Below are 21,069 nucleotides of genomic sequence, written 5' to 3'. Positions count from 1 at the left end.
ATTGTTTCCTATTTTATTAAATGGGTTATAATCCATTACTATCATTATTTATTATGATAAAAATTGTTCCAATTTTGGCCAAGAGGAACCCCTTAAGTCTTGCTTCTGTGCCTTGTCTCTTGACATATCCCTTTCTTTCTTTGAGCACTTCCTTTCTTCTCATACAAGATGATCTAAGCTCATTTTGTACCTTCCCTGTCCTATCCCTGGAATCAGCCATTTCTCCAAGGAGCCCTGGTTCCTTTTCCTTTTAGTGGATCTGTACACTAGTGTGCTCTTTGCTATTGGGATATCATTGTTCCTGGATCCTCTTTCATTAATTTTCAAAAATAATTGCCCATTAACTCTTCATATATATCTTTTGCCCTGTTCTCTCCTTCTGTAAATTAGGCCATTGATAGTATCCCATAGATCTTAGATGCTCTCTTCTGATTTTTTCCCCCACTCTTTTTTCTTTCTGTATTTCAGTTTGGTGATTTCTATTGATCTATCTTCAAGTTCACTGATTCTATCCCTAGATATGCCCAGTCTGGTGATAAGCCTAATGAAAGAATTCTTAAATCTGATCCTTAAAAAAAAAAAAAAATTCTGACATTTCTATTTGACTTGTTTTTATAGTTCCCATCTCTCTGCTGAAATTCCCTACCTGTTCATGGATGTTGTCCATCTTTTTCACTACACCCCTTAGCATAAATATATTAATCATAGTTAATTGAAAGTTCCTGTCTGATCAAACATCTATCTCATCTCAGAGTCTGGTTCTCTTGAATACTTTCCTGACAATGGGTTGGGTTTTTTTTTCACTTTTTTTGGCTTGCCTTGCGATTTTACATTGAATGGTAGTATATTATTTTCCATTATTGCCATGAATTGGGCTGGATTTCAATTCTGTTGTTCCATACCAAAGGCTACAAATTCCTCCAGGCTGGATGGCTCTTGTACTCCTCAGTGTTTGCACTTCACCCTCGGGCTTTCAGCCGCTTCTGCACATGCTTGCCACAGGGGGGCTCTGTCTTCAAGTGCATGTCCCCGCTGCAGCACGCGACTGCTACTTCTTGTTTCCTGGAGCTAGGCTCAAGGTGAGGGCAAGTGGGGTTCTTAGATTTTCTGGTCCAGCCTCGGTGTTAGGCAGGCCTCTGTGAAGGTAGGACTTTTTCAGTGTTCCTGCCACTCCTCTCTGTAGCAGCCAAATTTTGCCTTGTATTGGTGGTAGGTCTTGAGCAGAGATATTTTCCTGTCCCTCCTGGAGAGGTAGCAGATTTTTACTTTGTATCAATGTAGGGTCCTGGGCCCAAGATGATTTTCTGCTACTCCCCCAGGAGCAGAGAGTTTTTGCTTCCACCCTTCCCCAGAAGCAATGGCTCTTTGCCTGGTCCCTGGTGGCAGGCATAATTCCTGCTCCTCTTGCTACAGTTTAAGGCTTTTGCTTCCTATGAGAGAAGACTGTGGAGAAGTGCCGAGGTTTCATGCTTACCTTTGAGCCCAGCCAATCAGCTCCCTGCCCCCAATCTTTCTTGTGAGCCCTGGTTGGAAGCCCCTGGAAAAGAGCTTGCATGTGAGTATGAACTCTCCTTGTGCCTGGGGCTACCAGAAGTTCCAAACTGACATACTTTCCCACACTCAGCCTTTACTAATTCATTAAAATTTTAGCTTATTTTTTCTTACCGTGATGTATGGCAGCCACCCCTTCCTTCTGTGCTCTGACAAGGGTGAAACAGTGTTCCCGCTCTCCTTAAAGGGATTTGGTGCTCTTTGGAGTTCCTTGGTTGCATTATGACCTCGGCTCTTAGATGTACTCAAGAAAAGTTATGGTTTTGTAGATTATCCAGCTTTTTCTTGTTAAGGTAGAAGCTTCTCTTGCAGCTTTCTACATCCTAAGGAGAAGCAGAGCTATAAATTTGTGGTTTTTAAAAAGATGTTTGGCACTGAAAGCCTTGGTTTAATTAAATCTTACAGGGAGGCCCCAATATGTTAAATGAGTAAAAGCATACAGCTCAGCGGGAGTCTTCCCCATGCCTACCCCGAACCCTTGCCCTTTTCTCAAAGTATTGAAGTTTCTGTAAAGCACAGTTTGAAAATCATGGGCGTTAGTTATTCCTAATGTACTTTCTCATTGTCAAATATATAAACTTAATCTCCTTGACCAGTTGTTTGGCCCATGCTTGCTCATCTCCTGCTTTCTCTTTAATATAGGTGCTTATGGAAACTCTGGGCGCTCTGGGGGCACAGTGCCGATGGGCTGCCTGCAATATCTATTCCACTCTCAATGAAGTGGCTGCTGCTCTAGCAGAAAATGGTAAGATCTTTTGTGTGTTCTCTTTGTCTTTGGCTAAAGTTTCCAAAAAGTTCCATTGTTTCAATAAATATCTGTAAGGAAAGTTGACATTTAAAGTTGTCTTGAAAGAAATATTCTTTTTTTTTTTTTTTAGTTGAAGTATAGTTGATGTACAATGTTGTGTTAGTTTCAGGTATACAATAAAGTGATTCACTGTATATGTGTATATGTATCTATATCTATATATCTATCTATATCTATATATCTTTTTTCAATTCTTTTCCACTATAGATTATCATAAGATATTGAATACAATTCCCTATGCTATACAGTAAATCCTTGTTGTTTACCTGTTTTATATATGGTAGTGTGTATCTGTTAATCTCCTCCTTCCCCTTTGGTAACCATAAGTTTGTTTTCTGTGTCTGTGAGTCTTTCTGTTTTGTAAATAAGTTCACTTATACTATTTTTTTAGATTCCGCATATAAGTGATATCATGTAACATTTGTCTTTCTCTGACTTACTTCACTTAGTATGATAATCTCTAGGTCCATCCATGTTGCTGCAAATGGCATTATTTCATTCTTTTTTGTGGCTGAGTAATATTCCATTGTATGTATACACCACATCTTCTTTATCCATTCATCTGTTGATGGACACTTAGGTTGCTTACATGTCTTGGTGGGTCCCTATTCTTGATGAGTTTGCCCTCTTTCTGGGCTTCTCTTGTTAAATATGATCGAGGTAACTGTGTTGCTTTACAGTCACAAATATCATCTTATGTCTAATATTCCATTATTAGTTAATGCTTTGCCTTGTGAGAGCACCAGTGAACATTATTCACTGTCTAAGGTCATATGGATTAGAAAAGAAAATGCTTCAGGCATAATTTTGTGGTCTGACTGGTTTTCAGCAGTTAATGTTTGGTGCTCTGCTTCAGCGGTAAACAGGACTTGACCTGGCAGATTAATATTTGATAACAACAACCACTGACACTTGAAGGACAAAAGAAATAGAGAAGTTTGGACTTTGCCAGTTCCTTGCCTTCACTCTCTGATAGCCCAACACAGATCAGGATACCAAACACTTGCTTCAGAGCTATTGAGAAATTCTGGGAAAGCTCTATAGTGCATGCATACCTCTCTTTTTGCAAGCACTTTGAGCGTTTTATTTGTTCTTTCATTTACAGTCATTCATTTGTAAAATTTTTATTAATGTATAAAATATGTATAGAAAGTACACATATATAAATATATAGTCCAATTAATTGTACATGTACATTCATTTCTCTTTTTTTTTTCAACAAATGCTTATTGACCTACTTTAAGAACAAATGAGAGTGTCTTTGCCCTCAGAATCTTATATTGTGGTTAAGGAGAAAAGACACATATATAAATAATGATAGTACAAGGGCATATATGATAATGCCACAACAGATCATAAACCCACATTTAGTATACCAACAAGGGGCTTATAAAAGTTCAGATTCCATGTGAGATCACTTTCAGCTGAGTTATAAGGCTTCCTTAGGAACATGATACTTAACTGGACAATGAAGTATAACAACATTTGAACAGAGGGAGAAGAGTGTAAGAGTTTTCCTGATGCAGAGGATGGGATGACTAAAGTATAGAAACAAGAAAGATCAAAATGTAGTTGGGAAATGATGAGAATTCCAGTTGGACTGGATGAAGAAGTACATATTTCTGGTTTCTTCTTTTTTGCCTTTAGTCATACTTTTAGCATCTGTCATACCCTTGGCCCTTTTGTTTGTCCTCTTTGGTCTAACAGGAGTGAAATGACCACCAAAGACAAAGGCGAGTGTAAAAGGACTGAAGACAATACTAATCATTGAAGAAAGTCAACCCAAGAAGTATAGCAGAATGAGAGAGCTTGGAATTGGGGAAAACCAGCATCTTCTTGCCAAAATTTAGGGTCAGCCCTTTTTCAGGCTTTAATGGTTTCTCTTTGTTCTTTTTTCTCAGGATTTCCTGTGTTTGCCTGGAAAGGAGAGTCAGAAGATGACTTCTGGTGGTGCATTGATAGATGTGTGAATGTGGAGGGCTGGCAGCCAAACATGGTGGGTTAGATCTCTGCCAACACAATTCTGTTGGGGCCTGGAGGTATAGAGAGGGAGAGTGTGGTCTGGGAGAGGGTTTCCCAACAGGAAGGAAGGCAAATGCTTCCTTTTCCATCTGATGTACCTGGGCTTCTGGCAGAACTAGATGCTTATGCTTAGGACATCCCAAGAATATTCAACCTCTTTATAGCCTCAAAGTGCTTTTCATTGTCAGTGCTGATCTCAGAAGCACTCATATTCATCAGCAACATTAAAATACTGCTCAGGGTTCACACATGACTGGTTAAAAAGTAAGATTAATGAGTTACCATCCCCTACCACTGCTTACCACCACCCCCTACCTCCCACCCACCCCGCCCGACAACATCAATGATTAAAGCACACACATGCACACACAGCTCCTATGGTACTTAGGTTTCTTTCTAGAATCACGTGCTAAATTTATAGTAAACCTGAAGGGATTCCAAGTTCAAATTTCTTCTCTTTATTCATTTCTCACCTGAAGAAAGATGAATAGGCAAAGTTTTGGGGTCTTAATTTTTGCTTAGTTTTTATTTTTGTTTCATTTTTTAAAAGATCAAGTGCTTGAAGGCTGAGAGCATATTAGATTCACAAGGGGAAGCAAAAAGCTTCACAAAGTACGATGCACTCCTGCTTTGCAAACCTTTCTGCATATGGGTGAGAGGAGAAATTAGGGAATCAACTGAAACAAGAATCCTTGAAGCTCTAGTCCAACTATTGCTTACTGCTAAAGACTGCAGAGCAGGCTTCACCTGGGACACAGCAGAGAGAAGCAGCCTGTCTTTCTGGATTCTGTGATCCAGGTCACATTGCACCAAGTGTTGGTTTGAGGAAGCTGGGTTAAAACCTTTGTATCCTGAAAGGGAGGGAGGACTCAGCTATAAGATGAGTCAGCTCATTCCAGCGGAGTTTAACGGTGACAGAAGGGAGTGTGACTGACAGGTGCTAAAGAAGATATGCCAGGGGGGTTCTACTGGAAATAAAACATTAATTTTATAGTCATGAACATAAGGAGGACAGGCGATTGTACATGGAGAGCTTTTATAGACTGTAGAGCCAGCACACACTGCTGGAAAGGTTGACGAAGAGAGTAAGACAAGGGTAAGAACAACTTGGAAACAGGATCCATATCTTTTTGGATCCTGTCAAGATCTAGTGCTTTTACTTGCTTGCCAGCTTCAGGAAGATTCCCAGGTGACAATAATTTTCTGCAGTAGGACGACAGGGTGAGAATTATGGGCTACATTCATTAAATAAATATTAGGGATAGCACCTACCTGCCTGTATTCAATACCTGTGTTAAAAGGGAAAGGTAGATGAGAATACTGAGACTAAGACACAATCTTTTTTGTCTCTGATCTTTTGTGTGGCTAGGGATCAGAGGCTGCAAGGAAAAACTCCATGAGGGATTTCATACATGTAAAAAGGGAGAGAGAAACTCAGAGGAGCCTTTCCGTTTCTTAGGGAATCTGTTCTGAAGGTTTCTACTGGGAGAAAATGGAGCACTATTTTATGGTATGGAGCAAGTGTAAGAGTTTTAATAAGAATCCTGCCTTGGATCCCTGCTCTCAAATAAGGTTTAGTGGAATCAGAGAAAATAGATCAACAACAAGAGCAGAAGTGGGAATTCCCTGGCGGTCCAGCGGTTAGGACTCAGCGCTCTCACTGCCAAGGGCCCAGGTTCAATCCCTGGTCAGGGAACCAAGATCCCACAAGCCGAGCGGTACGGCCAAAAAAAAAAAAAAACGAGCAGAAGCAAAATAGATCAGGTGGTAGACATGAGGTTGGAGATTTTGTGTACCCAGGGGTCCAGTATGGCATCTTCGGCACTTGTAGTAGAGTTGATAATTGATGGGACTGCAAAATGGGTGCTTGCCAGTGGAGGGCAGCTTAGTCCTGTGGGTCTTTCCAGGAGGGTGGGTGTAACAACTTGGAAAGTCCTGCCAAGCGTTTCTAACAGCTAGATGAAGGGCTGAAATGCCACAGCCTACTGCCTAATAGTATTCTAATCTGGTCTTTCTTTAGCTTATTTATAATTCAGAGACTTTCCTCTGCTGATGAAAGCTCCAGTGGGCACAGCATTGTGTTTATCTTTAATCCCAACCTGAAATAGTGATGAGCTATTCAGAGGCATGCTTGCGCACCTACATGCTGCACAGTGCCCTAGTTATTTTTAATTTGGTTTATAGAGAGTGTGAGGCTGTGCTAGGCAAAACCCTACAGTGCTGCCTGATCACTTTGGATAGGAGAGTGCCTGTACTTTGGGAGACGTAAAGGATTAACGAATACACGTTTGTAAGCCATTGTTCTGGGAGGGAGACTAATTATCTGGCTTTATTTAAACTAAGCTTTTACTGATGATATTTAAAGTCCTGAATTCAACCAATATAAATATGCTAATATCAAGTTTAGGCTTTCTGACTACCAACAGTACAGCCAAGAGCTAATGGTCTAGGTAATCACTTAAGCTATTAGTCCGTAAGAAAATCCTCATTGCGCTGCTCTATATTTTGATCCTAGCGGGTATGTCATTTGGGAAGGTCACTTGGCTGTGAGAATTACAGTTGGCCTTTCATTTCACTGTTTTTTTTTTTGTTTGTTTGTTTGTTTGTTTGTTTTTGACTGCATTGGATCTTCGTTGCTGCGCGCGGGCTTTCTCTAGTTGCGGCGAGTGGAGGCTACCCTTCATTGCGGTGCGCGGGCTTCTCATTGCGGTGGCTTCTCTTGTTGCGGAGCACGGGCTCTAGGCATGCGGGCTTCAGTAGTTGTGGCATGTGGGCTCAGTAGTTGTGGCTCGCGGGCTCTGGAGCGCAGGCTCAGTAGTTGTGGCGCACGGGCTTAGCTCTTCCCCAGCATGTGGGATCTTCCCAGACCAGGCCTCGGACCCATGTCCCCTGCACTGGCAGGCGGATTCTTAACCAGTGCGCCACCAGGGAAGTCCCTCACTGGTTTTTTTTTCTTCAGTGTAATGACTGTTGGTCATTATACTGACTCTTAAGTTACTTTGCATAACCATTTGGGAAATTTGAAATATGACATTATTGATGCTTATTATTGCAGATCTTGGATGATGGAGGGGATCTTACTCACTGGATTTATAAGAAGTATCCCAACATGTTTAAGAAAATCAAGGGCATAGTGGAAGAGAGTGTTACTGGAGTCCACAGGTAAGATTTGACATGGATATGCCTGGTTTTGTGCAGCCTGGACATATATTCTTTTTTTTTTACAAATTTTTATTTATTTATTTATTTATTTATGGCTGTGTTGGATCTTTGTTGCTGTACGCAGGCTTTCTCTAGTTGCGGCGAACAGGGGCTACTCTTTCATTGCAGTACGCGGGCTTGTCATTGCAGTGGCTTCTCTTGTTGTGGAACACGGGCTCTAGGCGCTCGGGCTTCAGTAGTTGTGGCACGCGGGCTCAGTAGTTGTGGCGCATGGGCTTAGTTGCTCTGTGTCATGTGGGAACTTCCCGGACCAGGGCTCGAACCTGTGTCCCCTGCATTGGCAGGCGGATTCTTAACCCCTGCGCCACCAGGGAAGCCCCTGGATATATATTCTTATAATCACATACTTATAGAATACATTATGTTAAAAATTGAAACCTGATCTGAAATGATGAGATATGAGTCTGCACACTTGTTTTTTAAATTAACAACACAAATAGCAAACTTAAAATAGTGAGGGGGGAGTAGCTAGGGGAATAAGTGTGGTCCTCATGTTTTCTAGTCGTTGTAATACAATGACTGCTTGTCCTTTTTGGACGAATTCATTTATTCAACAGCTATTTATTGAACTTCTACAGTGAACCAGCAACTACTCTAAGAACGATGCTAGGGATCTAGCAGTGGGGAAAACAGACAAAAGCCTGGGCCCTCATAGAGCTTATGTTCTTACACAGAGAACAAGGATTTAGGGTTCTGTTTCTCAAATGAGCATTAATTCCCTGAGTAAAATTGTAACCATTTCTGTTTCCTGTTATTTACCCAGAAAGAACTGAAAGTATGAAAGTTTTAGGGAAGTAAATTCTGAATAAGCCACCATCACTGCTTCAATATACTGTGATCTTTTTGAATGTATAAAACTCTGGATTGTCCCATATTTTCAAACTTTTAGAAAGGGATGAATTTTGAATAAAACACCTGGTTCTAATTTTTAGTTGACTCAGTTTAAATAAAACCCCTATATACAGATATACATATTTATAGGTATATGTATTGAAGTTATAAAATTGAGACTATTGGAAAGTTAAACTATTTGAAAGTTAAAAGTTGTTGCATTAGAGTAGTGGGATTAAAATAGTACTTAAAGTTTCTCTTTTTATAATTAAAAAGGGAAATAAAACTAATAAGCAATTAAAAATTTTACATTTTAATGCTTAAAATTTAGTGGTGGGTCAAAGATTTTCCCCACATGCCTTTTGATTAATATCTTTATTTCTAAGCTGTATACAGATTCTGGAAAGGTATTCTTTATTTCTCTGTATACACCTTATAGGATGAAACTAGTTGTGTCTCAGGCTCTCGTGCCTACTCAATTAACTTATTTGTGAAATTTGATATGAAACTGATGGTAGATTGTAATATCTCATTGTTTTATGTTCTTCTTGATTTCCTTCATCCTCAGGCTGTACCAGCTATCCAAAGCTGGGAAGCTATGTGTTCCAGCCATGAATGTCAATGACTCAGTCACCAAACAGAAATTTGACAACCTCTACTGTTGCCGTGAATCAATTCTTGATGGGTAATGTTTTGTTATCTTCGGGATGAACTTGAGTTGTTGAATTGAGGTTCTAAATTTTTTGGTTTTGGTTATTTCTAGAAATGATTCGTGTAGCAACTCTGGATCTATTACTACATCATACTCAATATTTTGTAACCCAAAGCTACCATTGCTGTCACTGTTACATCACACTCAATATTTTATGACCCAGAGCTACCATTGCTATCACTATTTCAAGCAAATCTATTTTACTTAAAAAGTCAGACCAGCCCCTATCTATTGGTGGCAGAGTTTTTACTTTGTTACCCTATCAGGCCTGGGAGTCAGTAACTAAAGTCATTATAAATAAGTAAGTATCTTTGATGGTTTAGGAAAAGGTTCCTGGTATTTCTCTTCCAGGTTATGTTGTCAGTTCTTAAGCTCCAACTATCATACAATTCTCTGGCCACCTGGAAAGTTGTGGTGAGCACAGGGTTATTTCCCAGTGGCATTTGTAGTTTTTCAAATCTGTAAGGACTGCAAATCTGACAAAATCTACTTAGATATAATATACCAAAAACTGTGTTCGTCTGGTGCCCAGTTTCTGTTTCTACACTTGTGTCCTGAAATTCCTTCATTCTTGCTGGGAAGACTCAGTAATTCCCTATGTGAAACCATTAAGTTGGTTTAGAATATTGCCAAGCCAAATGGTTTCCATCATGTATTAGTTAATGGAAAAGTGAAGAAAGGGCCTGTGGGCCACATTACTAGTCTGAACCCCAGGCAATTTGCAACACCACAGGCACTGGCGCAAGAAGGACTTTGGTTTAACAACTGGTTCTATCATTTATTAACTCTAAGACCTCAGACTAGTTATTTAACCTCTCTGTGCCTATTTCCTCATCTGTAAAATGGTGACAGTAAGACCTATCTCATAGAGTTATTGTGAGGATTAAATGAGATAAGGTAAGAATCCTGGGGATCAATGTTAGTTCCCTTGCCCTTCTTTCTAGAACCCTATATAGTAAGTTTAGGATTGAGTTAGATCTTATAAGAAGACTTTTACTTTGAAATCTTTTTTTGTGTGTGTGGGGTGGAGGGGGGTGTTCAATGCAAATTCAAACTATTTTTAATTATTACTCCTATAGAGTCAGTAGTATTATCAGATAGATTGGACATTTGAGTGAATTCTTACTGCATCAGGCTGTTTACAGACTGTCCCTAGTTCTGTCCACATATAACTGTTATTGTGATGTACAGCTTTGCACCTGATAATAATGATTTGGATATATACTCATAAAAATATTTACTCATCCACAACTGTTTCTTATAGATTTTTCAACTCCCAAATCTGTGAGCCTAAAATCTGCCTATATTTAGTAACAGATGCATGCAGGTACCTCTACTAGCTCATAGACATGGACAGAGTCCCTCCTAAGCAGTGATTACCCTGTGGATCAGAAAGATACTTTAACGTCAGAAATGTATGAAAGTGAAAGTAAGATGGAAGCAGTGGAGCTGGAGTTAAAGTTAATAAAGAAATAAGAAAACATCACCCATCTACTGGAAACCTGCTGAGTAGTAGTAAGAGCTTGTTGGCATTTTCAGATGGTGAAAAACTTTCCAATTGGGTCATGGGCAGTTGCTCCTCTCAGAGGAGTTGAGATGTGACTGGGCGCGTTCAGGGTGGTACGGCCGTAGACTCAGAGGAGTTGAGAGTAGGAGAAGTTAAAGAAGAGGCAAAGTATGCTCCAGGGAAGGCTGCAAAATAGAGAGTCCATATGAGGAAGGGATTAGGGATTGAGCTTCTGTAGCTCTGAGCTGGTTGCACACTGCACCATAAGCTATGAGGGAATGGCCCCACTCAGTCCTAGAGGACACTTCTGTAATTGGTCTGCAATGCCAAAAAGCAAGGCAGGTGCAGCCTTATGGAGACTGATGAAGGAAGACTTGGTAGGAAGAAAAAGGATATCCCAGATAGGATTTTTAGATCATAAAACAGATTGTATTTCAGGAACTCTTCTAGAGAGTTCTGGGTCTAGAAGAATTAGAGAGAAGTCAGAGACTTGGCATGACTCTTATACACCGCCAGACAGCTTACACTCACATCCCCAAAAGTCCTTCCTTGACGGAGGTCTTTTCTATCCTTTATCCTTGAACCTTGAGGCAGATCTGGGTCCCTCAGATCACAAGGAAATCACTGCCTAACTGGAATCCATCCTGGTCTGTCATCCTATCATTTGCAGAGTAGTGGTGTTGATGAAGTTTCCCTTCCACCACACAGTCATTTGTAGTCACAAAGAGAGAGTCATCTTCCTTTGGGAAGAGAGTCAGAAAGGCTTGTGGGTAGTCAAAGCAAAGGAGGCTCAGAAATATGATTATTGATTTCCTTGCTGTGCTGAGCCAGTCAAGGACCATTCTAAGCCATGGCTTTTGAGTATGGTGGTAGCCCAGCCAGACTTACCCTCTTCACTCAACAGAAACTGCCTCTGCACTTAATTGATATTTATTGAGTTTCACTGGAGTTCATGGAGTTATACTAGTTCCTAGTGAGTGGAGTTGTCAAATCATTAAAAAGATAGGATTTCTACTTTGCCTTTGGGGCATTTATAGACTTTTCAGCAGGAGAGGTTAACAGATGAGTAGAAAGACCTACAAATATTTGTCGGAACCGTCTGTCTCAGAATGGCAGGTTTTAGTTGAAGTTTCTTCTGCCTAGCCAGGGCTTCCTAGAGAAGGGAGACCAACTGACCCTACAGAGAAACCAGAAACTGCTCCTACAACTTCTTCCAAGAGACCTTGAAAACAGTAAGGACCTTTATTCTAGCTTCATAGAGAATCAGAGAGAAAGAGGTAGAACATGTCTGAGGAGGACTCAGCCCAGAAAACTCACTACCTCATGTAGTCAGTGTTGGTGTGTTTCAAGGCTCTTCTCCACCTTGTTGCCCATTACCCTCCCTGGTGAATTAATGTGGGACCTATTGGCAATTTTGATACTACTAAATGTAGGACTCATTTATCAGCGTTATGTTTTATGTGTCTAATTCAATAAGCTACAACATTCACATTAAGCCAGAGCTTTGTCACCTCCTAAATAAAAATTACATTTATGTTTAAAAGTTACTTTGTGGTCTATAGCTTCTTCCCTTCTGTACCACTCCCAAAACAAGGGGAATAAAAAGAAAAAAGGCCTCACATAGAGATGGAATTGATTGGATAGCATGGATAAGAAAATACATATTTTATTGAACTTTTCTTTCTAGTCATTAAATAGTTTCTCTAGGATAGAAACCAGGCTTGCTTTCAACATAAAAAAAAAAAAAAAAACAACCCCAAACCAAAAAAAAACCAAAACCCAAACATGAAAACAAAGGGGCTCAATCTAATCTCAAGGGAGAAACAAGAGATTTTTCTGATTTAATTTTTTTCCCCCGTAGACTTAAAAGAACAACAGACATGATGTTTGGTGGGAAGCAGGTGGTGGTCTGTGGCTATGGAGAGGTAAGGTTTAACCTTTCAATTATTAGGTGTTTAAAATGTATTTTGCTAAAATATACTAGAATTTTTCACTTGTATGGACATAAAAGTACATTCATTTACCACTTTAAATGGGAAAAAAGTAACTTCAGAGGCCCTCTGGTTAAAGTACAATCTTTCTTTTTCCCTTTGCATTTTTGCTATTTTTTCTTTAAGCTGATTTTCTGACTGTTCCAGTGCACTGTTTGTGATGTTCTTTTAGCTTGTGTTTTGATTATAAATCATTGAGTGTGGGTGTTCTTATGCACGTGCATGTGCTAAGCAGGGTTTAGGAGTTTGTTTATGAACTGCATTCATTTTATTTTTTTCTTATTTTTCCCTAAGTGTGAATCTATTCAGTGAAATTCCTTTTGGGGGCGGAAAGGGGGGTACACTTTACCAGAAGCTTTGAGAAACTGTTTTCTTTGTGACTTTCCTTATTATGTGTACTGTCTCCTCTTCAGGTGGGGAAGGGTTGCTGTGCTGCCTTAAAAGCTATGGGCTCCATTGTGTATGTAACTGAGATTGACCCCATCTGTGCTCTTCAAGCCTGGTAAGCATACAAAAGGAGATTTGCTTTTTCCTCTCACCACTGTCTAACATATGATCTTCTAACTGCCTCCAAAGAATGGCCTAGTTAATGCCACATTTCATCTTAGAGGGGCCTAGGTCCTGAGAAGCTGCCCAGATCCTGAGAGGCTGCTATTAACTGTAAGCGCCTGCCTTTCAAAGATCTAGGAGCTCTGCTCTGAGAGAGCAGAGACTGTCAGAAGCTACAATTTAGAACTCCTGTGGCAATAGTAACAGGGGTCGCCTTGAGCCAGAGAGCAAGTAGCCCCTTATCAGCTCCACATGCCATCCTTCTCCCTTTGAAAACAATGATCAAAAAAGACATAGGCTGGCATCAGATCCTTTCTGAAGTGATGCACTGAAAAGAGCGCTTCTGTCACATTCCTCCCCAAAATGCATAACCTAATGTAATCAGGAGGAAATATCAGACAAATCTAAATGAAGGATAAACTCTACTAACTCTTACTGAAGGGTATATAGGAGTTGTTTGTACTATTCCTATAATTCTTAAGTTTGAAATGATTCCAAAATTAAAAGTTTAAAAAAAAATAGTTCCTTTCCCATCTAAAAATGAGGGTAATCTTATCTACTTCAACTGTGAAAGTTCAGAAAATAATGATATAATTATTACATATGATTATACATTATATAATAAATATATAATTATGTAAAGTATAGAGGTGCTGTCACATAATAAATGCTCACTAAGTGGTAGCTATTATTAAAATTGTCTCTTGCCACCCTCAGCAGGATAAAATACCACTGTCCCTGAAAACTACTGCAAAGTCCCCGTGTCTGTAGCCTGAATAACCCACCCGGTCTTTACCATTAACCCTCCAGAGGAAGGCACCCAGCATAGATGAGGCATGGCATAAAGATGTTTCCATAACCATTTTCTCCTGTCCTACCACTCCCCACACACCGTAGCCATCAACACACAGTTTTCCCCAACAGAGTTGTTGGCTTTGTCTGAGTCAGGGCTCCAGCACACGAAGGGAACTATCACCATTCTAGCACTTTTTCAGGGTTCATTTGAGAAACCTGAATGTGCTTTAATATTGACTGAGGTACTGATTCAAACTATCTTATAGACGTGAACTGATCACTTATTCTATGTTAGGTACTGTGCTCTGTGCTGAGGATGAAAGATGAGTAGATGAATGAGACAAGGTCCCTGCTTTTAGAAGCACACAGACAAATAACCTCTGTGCAGTGTAGTAAGTGCTGTGATAGAGATAAACAGCACATGCTTCTGTAGGAGCACAAAGGAGGAATATCTAACTAAAGAGCAGGGCGGTGAGGGTAGAAAGAGGTGTCAATGGAGCTGAGTCTTAAAACTTATTTAAGTGACTTCTTAGTTTGGAAGTAAGTTTCAGGTACAGGGAACATATGCAAGGTCACCTAGGAAGTAGAGAGCACGGCATGTTTATATTTAAGAAGCTGGAAGTGTTTTAATGGAGCTGGCCGATAGGATAAATTTGGGGGAGTGGTAATACCTGAGTAGGAATCATATGTCAGTATAATCATATATCAACATAAGTATTTGGATCTTATCCTGATACCAGACAATGTCACCGAAGTATTTTAAGCAAGGAAGTGACATGAGCCAGATGGCATTTCAGGAAATCACTCTGCAAAATGAATTAGAGAGACATAAACCTAGAGGCGATGAGATGGGGCCAGGGGCTACTACAGCAAGAAATAATAAGACCTGAACATCAGACCTGCACGTCTAGAAAAGAGGGGATAGATTAAGAATTAAGATTTTAAGGAATTAAGGAAAAAGAATCAACCAGATTTGGTGACAATTTTAATTAGGGAGAGGTAGTAGGCTAGGACATTCTAGTTTATTTGACTCGTAGAGCTGGGTGAACAGTAATGCTATTGATTAAGATAGAAAATATAGAAGAAGAGAAACAGGATTGGTGGTGTGGGTAAGATAAGGAGTCTGTTTTCAAGCACAATAAGTTTGAGGTCCTTGTGGGACATGAGGAGGAGCTATCCAGTAGATAATTTGATCTATGGCTCTGAAGCTTTGGAGAGATCTAAGCTAAGGATGTTATTGTGCAAATCAGCCACCTGTGAGGCATCATTTGTAGCCAAGGGAAAGGAATGGATAAGTGCCGAAAGAATAGAGAAAAGAGTACCCTACAGAGTACCAACATTTAAAGGTTGACTGAGATCGAGAAGGAGCAATCAGAAAAGTAAGAAAACCAAGAGAAAACGGTATCATGGACTCCAAGAGTATAGAACCTTAAGAATGCAAATAATGTTTAATGTAGCAGAGGATATCAAGTAATATTAGAGTCTAAGAAAAAATTGTTTTTGGCATTCAGGAGATCATCGATGATCTTGGGGAGAGCAATTTCAATGGGGTAGTAGGTTCAGGTAAAATGGCACTTTCTAGAAACTTGATTGGGGTTTCATGGTTAACTCTGCCTCCCTATTATCAGGAAGAATTAGGTCCCAGTGTTAGAAAGAACCTTTTATTTCTGTCCTGTATGAACTAAGGAAAGAGTTTGAATTTTTCACTAAGAATAGTCCAGCTGTATCAAAAAGTGATGTAGGTACCAAAGCAACTTGGGTAATAGCTTTTGAGGTTATGTGGCAGAAGGCTCCCCAGCTGCTTTTTTAGGTTAATTGATCATGCTTTATTTCTACAGTATGGATGGATTTCGACTGGTGAAATTAAATGAGGTCATCCGACAAGTGGATATTGTTATTACCTGTACAGGTATGATTATGACATATAAGGTGGGGTGGCACTTGGGAACACTTTCATGGAACAAGTGAAAAATGACTGGAAATGTTCTGAACAAAACCAAACTCTAAAAGCCAGAGATAGTAGTCCACAAAACCAATCTTTCACATTCTTCCTACCTCTTTAGAACTCTGACCAAAAGTATACCATTAGGTCATCCCTAGAGGAAAGTTTCTCTCTAGTCTTTTTAACTGTTCCATATCTCCATCCATCCTCAGCCACCTAGGAGATGGCTACCAGTGAGTTTTATTTGGGAAGCTAGATCTTAAATTTGTACATTTTAAAAAATTTTACTTCCAAAAGTGATGTGTATTGCTCTCTAGTCCCTGTAATTAAAGAAAGGCTAGAGCAAAATTCTTTGTAGTTAGAGAAAGTGGAAAAGGTAGTTGTGTTAATTCCCAAAGAGGTAGATTTTGAGTTTTAGAGAGGAATATGCAGATATGGCTACTTTCCTTGGACTGAGATATTTTATCTTTATGTTAGAACCAAAAGCCATTGGAATATTGGGTTTATTTTATAATTCTATTTTAAAGGAGGAAAATCAGAATATTTAAGAATAAAACTATTATTTGTAGTCTCAAGGAGAGCTGGGGGCAAAGAGGGACCATAAGAAACTGTCCTTGGGGCTTCCCTGGTGGCACAGTGGTTAAGAATCTGCCTGCCAATGCAGGGGGCGTGGGTTCGATCCCTGGTCCGGGAAGATCCCACATGCCACGGAGCAACTAACCCCGTGCGCCACAACTACTGAGCCCGCACTCTAGGGCCCACAAGCCACAACTATTGAGCCCGTGTGCCACAGCTACTGAAGCCCGTGTGCCCTAGAGCCCATGCTCTGTAACAAGAGAAGCCACCGCAATGAGAAGCCCGCACGCCAGAACGAAGAGTAGCCCCTGCTCACCGCAACTATAGAAAGCCTGCCCACAGCAACGAAGACCCAACACAGCCAAAAATAAATAAATATATTTATTTTTTAAAAAAAAGAAAAAAGAAACTGTTCTTGTTTCACATCAATCCTTCAATCTCTTTTTTTGTAAGTAGCTTTATTGAGATATAATTTACTTACCATATACATTTTACCCATTTTAAGTGTATAATTCAATGTTTTCTAGCAAATTCACAAGGTCATACAACCAAGACAATCAAATTTTTTTATTGAGATGTAATCTACATACCATAAAAGTCACTCTTTTAAAGTATACAGTTCATACAGTTCTGCAGCCTGTGGAAGGAAAACCACATTCACAGAAAGACAGGCAAGATGAAAAGGCAGAGGACTTTCTACCAGATGAAGGAACAAGATAAACCCCAGAAAAACAACTAAATGAAGTGGAGATAGGCAACCTTCCAGAAAAAGAATTCAGAATAATGATAGTGAAGATGATCCAAGACCTTGGAAAAAGAATGGAGGCAAAGATCAAGAAGATGCAAGAAATGTTTAACAAAGACCTAGAAGAATTAAAGAACAAACACCTAGCAGAATTAAAGAACAAACAAACAGAGATGAACAATACAATAACTGAAATGAAAAATACACTAGAAGGAATCAATAGCAGAATAACTGAGGCAGAAGAACAGATAAGTGACCTGGAAGACAGAATGGTGGAATTCACTGCCACAGAACAGAATAAAGAAAAAAGAATGAAAAGAAATGAAGACAGCCTAAGAGACCTCTGTGACAACATTAAACGCAACAACATTCGCATTATAGGGGTCCCAGAAGGAGAAGAGAGAGAGAAAGGACCCAAGAAAATATTTGAAGAGATTGTAGTCGAAAACTTCCCTAACATGGGAAAGGAATTAGCCACCCAAGTCCAGGAAGCACAGAGAGTCCCAGGCAGGATAAACCCAAGGAGAAACACGCCAAGACACATAGTAATCAAACTGACAAAAATTAAAGACAAAGAAAAATTATTGAAAGCAACAAGGGAAAAACGGCAAATAACATACAAGGGAACTCCCATAAAGTTAACAGCTGATTTCTCAGCAGAAACTCTACAAGCCAGAAGGGAGTGGCATGATATATTTAAAGTGATGAAAGGGAAGAACCTACAACCAAGATTACTTTATCTGGCAAGGATCTCATTCAGATTCGACAGAGAAATCAAAAGCTTTACAGACAAGCAAAAGCTAAGAGAATTCAGCACCACCAAACCAGCTCTGCAACAAATGCTGAAGGAACTTCTCTAAGTGGGAAACACAAGAGAAGAAAAGGACCTACAAAAACAAATCCATAACAATTTAGAAAACAGTAATAAGAACATACATATCGATAATTACCTTAAACGTGAATGGATTAAATGCTCCAACCAAAAGACACAGGCTTGCTGAATGGATACAAAAACAAGACCCATATATATGCTGTCTACAAGAGACCCACTTCAGACCTAGGGACACATACAGACTGAAAGTGAGGGATTGGAAAAAGATATTCCATGCAAATGGAAATCAAAAGAAAGCTGGAGTAGCAATGCTCTTAACAGATAAAATAGACTTTAAAATAAAGAATGTTACAAGAGACAAGGAAGGACACTACATAATGATCAAGGGATCAATCCAAGAAGAAGATATAACAATTATAAATATATATGCACCCAACATAGGAGCACCTCAATACATAAGGCAACTGCTAACAGCCATAAAAGAGGAAATCGACAGTAACACAATAATAGTGGGGGACTTTAACACCTCACTCAAACCAATGGACAGATCATCCAAACAGAAAATTAATAAGGAAAAACAAGCTTTAAATGACACAGTAGACCAGCTAGATTTAATTGATATTTATAGGACATTCCATCCAAAAAACAGCAGATTACACTTTCTTCTCAAGTGTGCACGGAACATTCTCCAGAATAGATCACATCCTGGGTCACAATTCAAGCCTCAGTAAACTTAAGAAAATTGAAATCATATCAAGCATCTTTTCTGACCACAACGCTATGAGATTAGAAATCAGTTACAGGGAAAAAAACGTAAAAAACACAAACACATGGAGGCTAAACAATATGTTACTAAATAACCAAGAGATCACTGAAGAAATCAAAGAGGAAATCAAAAAATACCTAGAGACAAATGACAATGAAAACACGACGATCCAAAACCTATGGGATGCAGGAAAAGCAGTTCTAAGAGGGAAGTTTCTAGCAATACAAGCCTACCTCAAGAAACAAGAAAAATCTCAAATAAACAATATAACCTTACACCTAAAGGAACTAGGGAAAGAAGAACAAACAAAACCCAAAGTTAGTAGAGGAAATCATAAAGATCAGAGCAGAAATAAATGAAATAGAAACAAAGAAAACAATAGCAAAGATCAATAGAACTAAAAGCTGGTTCTTTGAGAAGATAAACAAAATTGATAAACCTTTAGCCAGACTCATCAAGAAAAAGAGGGAGAGGACTCAAATCAATAAAATTAGAAATGAAAAAGGAGAAGTTACAACGGACACCACAGAAATACAAAGCATCCTAAGAGACTACTATAAGCAACTCTATGCCAATAAAATGGACAACCTGGAAGAAATGGACAAATTCTTAGAAAGGTATAACCTTCCAAGACTGAACCAGGAAGAAATAGAAAATATGAACAGACCAATCACAAGTAATGAAATTGAAACTGTGATTAAAAATCTTCCAACAAACAGAAGTCCAGGACCAGATGGCTTCACAGGTGAATTCTATCAAACATTTAGAGAAGAGCTAACACCCATCCTTCTCAAACTCTTCCAAAAAATTGCAGAGGAAGGAACACTCCCAAACTCATTCTGTGAGGCCACCATCACCCTGATACCAAAACCAGACAAAGATACCACAAAAAAAGAAAATTACAGACCAGTATCACTGATGAATATAGATGCAAAAATCCTCAACAAAATACTAGCAAACAGAATCCAACAACACATTAAAAGGATCATACACCATGATCAAGTGGGATTTATCCCAGGGATGCAAGGATTCTTCAATATATGTAAAGCAGTCAATGTGATACACCATATTAACAAACTGAAGAATAAAAACCATATGATCTTCTCAATAGATGTAGAAAAAGCTTTTGACAAAATTCAACACCCATGTATGATAAAAACTCTCCAGAAAGTGGGCATAGAGGGAACCTACCTCAACATAATAAAGGCCATATACGACAAACCCACAGCAAACATCATTCTCAATGGTGAAAAACTGAAAGCATTTCCTCTAAGATCAGGAACGAGACAAGGATGTCCACTCTCACCACTATTATTCAACATAGTTTTGGAAGTCCTAGCCACGGCAATCAGAGAAGAAAAAGAAATAAAAGGAATACAAATTGGAAAAGAAGTAAAAGTGTCACTGTTTGCAGATGACATGATACTATACATAGAGAATCCTAAAGATGCCACCAGATAACTACTAGAGCTAATCAATGAATTTGGTAAAGTCCCAGGATACAAAATTAATGCACAGAAATCTCTTGCATTCCTATACACTAACAACGAAAGATCAGAAAGAGAAATTAAGGAAGCAATCCCATTCACCATTGCAACAAAAAGAATAAAATACCTAGGAATAAACCTACCTAAGGAGGTAAAAGACCTGTACTCAGAAAACTATAAGACACTCATGAAAGAAATCAAAGATGACACAAACAGCTGGAGAGATATACCATGTTCTTGGATTGGTAGACTCAATATTGTGTAAATGACTACACTACCCAAAGCAATCTACAGATTCAATGCAATCCCTATCAAATTACCAGTGGCATTTTTTGCAGAACTAGAACAAAAAATCTTAAAATTTGTATGGTGACACAAAGAACCCCGAATAGCCAAAGCAGTCTTGAGGGAAAAAAACGGAGCTGGAGGAATCAGACTTCCTGACTTCAGACTATACTACAAAGCTACAGTAATCAAGACAATATGGTACTGGCACAAAAACAGAAATATAGATCAATGAAACAGGATAGAAAGCCCAGAGATAAACCCACGCACCTATGGTCAACTAATCTGTGACAAAGGAGGCAAAGATATACAATGGAGAAAAGAGTCTCTTTAATAAGTGGTGCTGGGAAAACTGGACAGCTACATGTAAAAGAATGAAGTTAGAACACTCCCAACACCGTACACAAAAATAAACTCAAAATGGATCAGAGACCTAAATGTAAGACCA

The 21,069-nt window shown here is 39.2% G+C and overlaps 1 protein-coding gene across 4 annotated transcripts in view; it reads left to right on the top strand.

The window, feature by feature from the left end:
* The window catches only part of AHCYL2 (adenosylhomocysteinase like 2), a 175,281-nt gene that overhangs the window by 136,968 nt on the left and 17,244 nt on the right, over positions 1–21,069 (top strand). For all 4 annotated transcript variants that reach the window (XM_036863871.1, XM_036863870.1, XM_036863873.1 and 1 more), the window contains exons 5-11: positions 2,194–2,296; positions 4,261–4,355; positions 7,437–7,543; positions 9,003–9,119; positions 12,515–12,578; positions 13,058–13,146; positions 15,827–15,897. In XM_036863871.1, coding sequence (XP_036719766.1) covers positions 2,194–2,296; positions 4,261–4,355; positions 7,437–7,543; positions 9,003–9,119; positions 12,515–12,578; positions 13,058–13,146; positions 15,827–15,897 — 646 coding nt within the window. The remainder of the gene's footprint in view (positions 1–2,193; positions 2,297–4,260; positions 4,356–7,436; positions 7,544–9,002; positions 9,120–12,514; positions 12,579–13,057; positions 13,147–15,826; positions 15,898–21,069) is intronic.

The sequence above is a fragment of the Balaenoptera musculus genome, chromosome 9 (assembly GCF_009873245.2).
Source record: "Balaenoptera musculus isolate JJ_BM4_2016_0621 chromosome 9, mBalMus1.pri.v3, whole genome shotgun sequence".
Taxonomy (NCBI): domain Eukaryota; kingdom Metazoa; phylum Chordata; class Mammalia; order Artiodactyla; family Balaenopteridae; genus Balaenoptera; species Balaenoptera musculus.
Note: the sequence above shows the minus strand (reverse complement) of the source record. Positions and strands in the feature narration are given on the sequence as shown.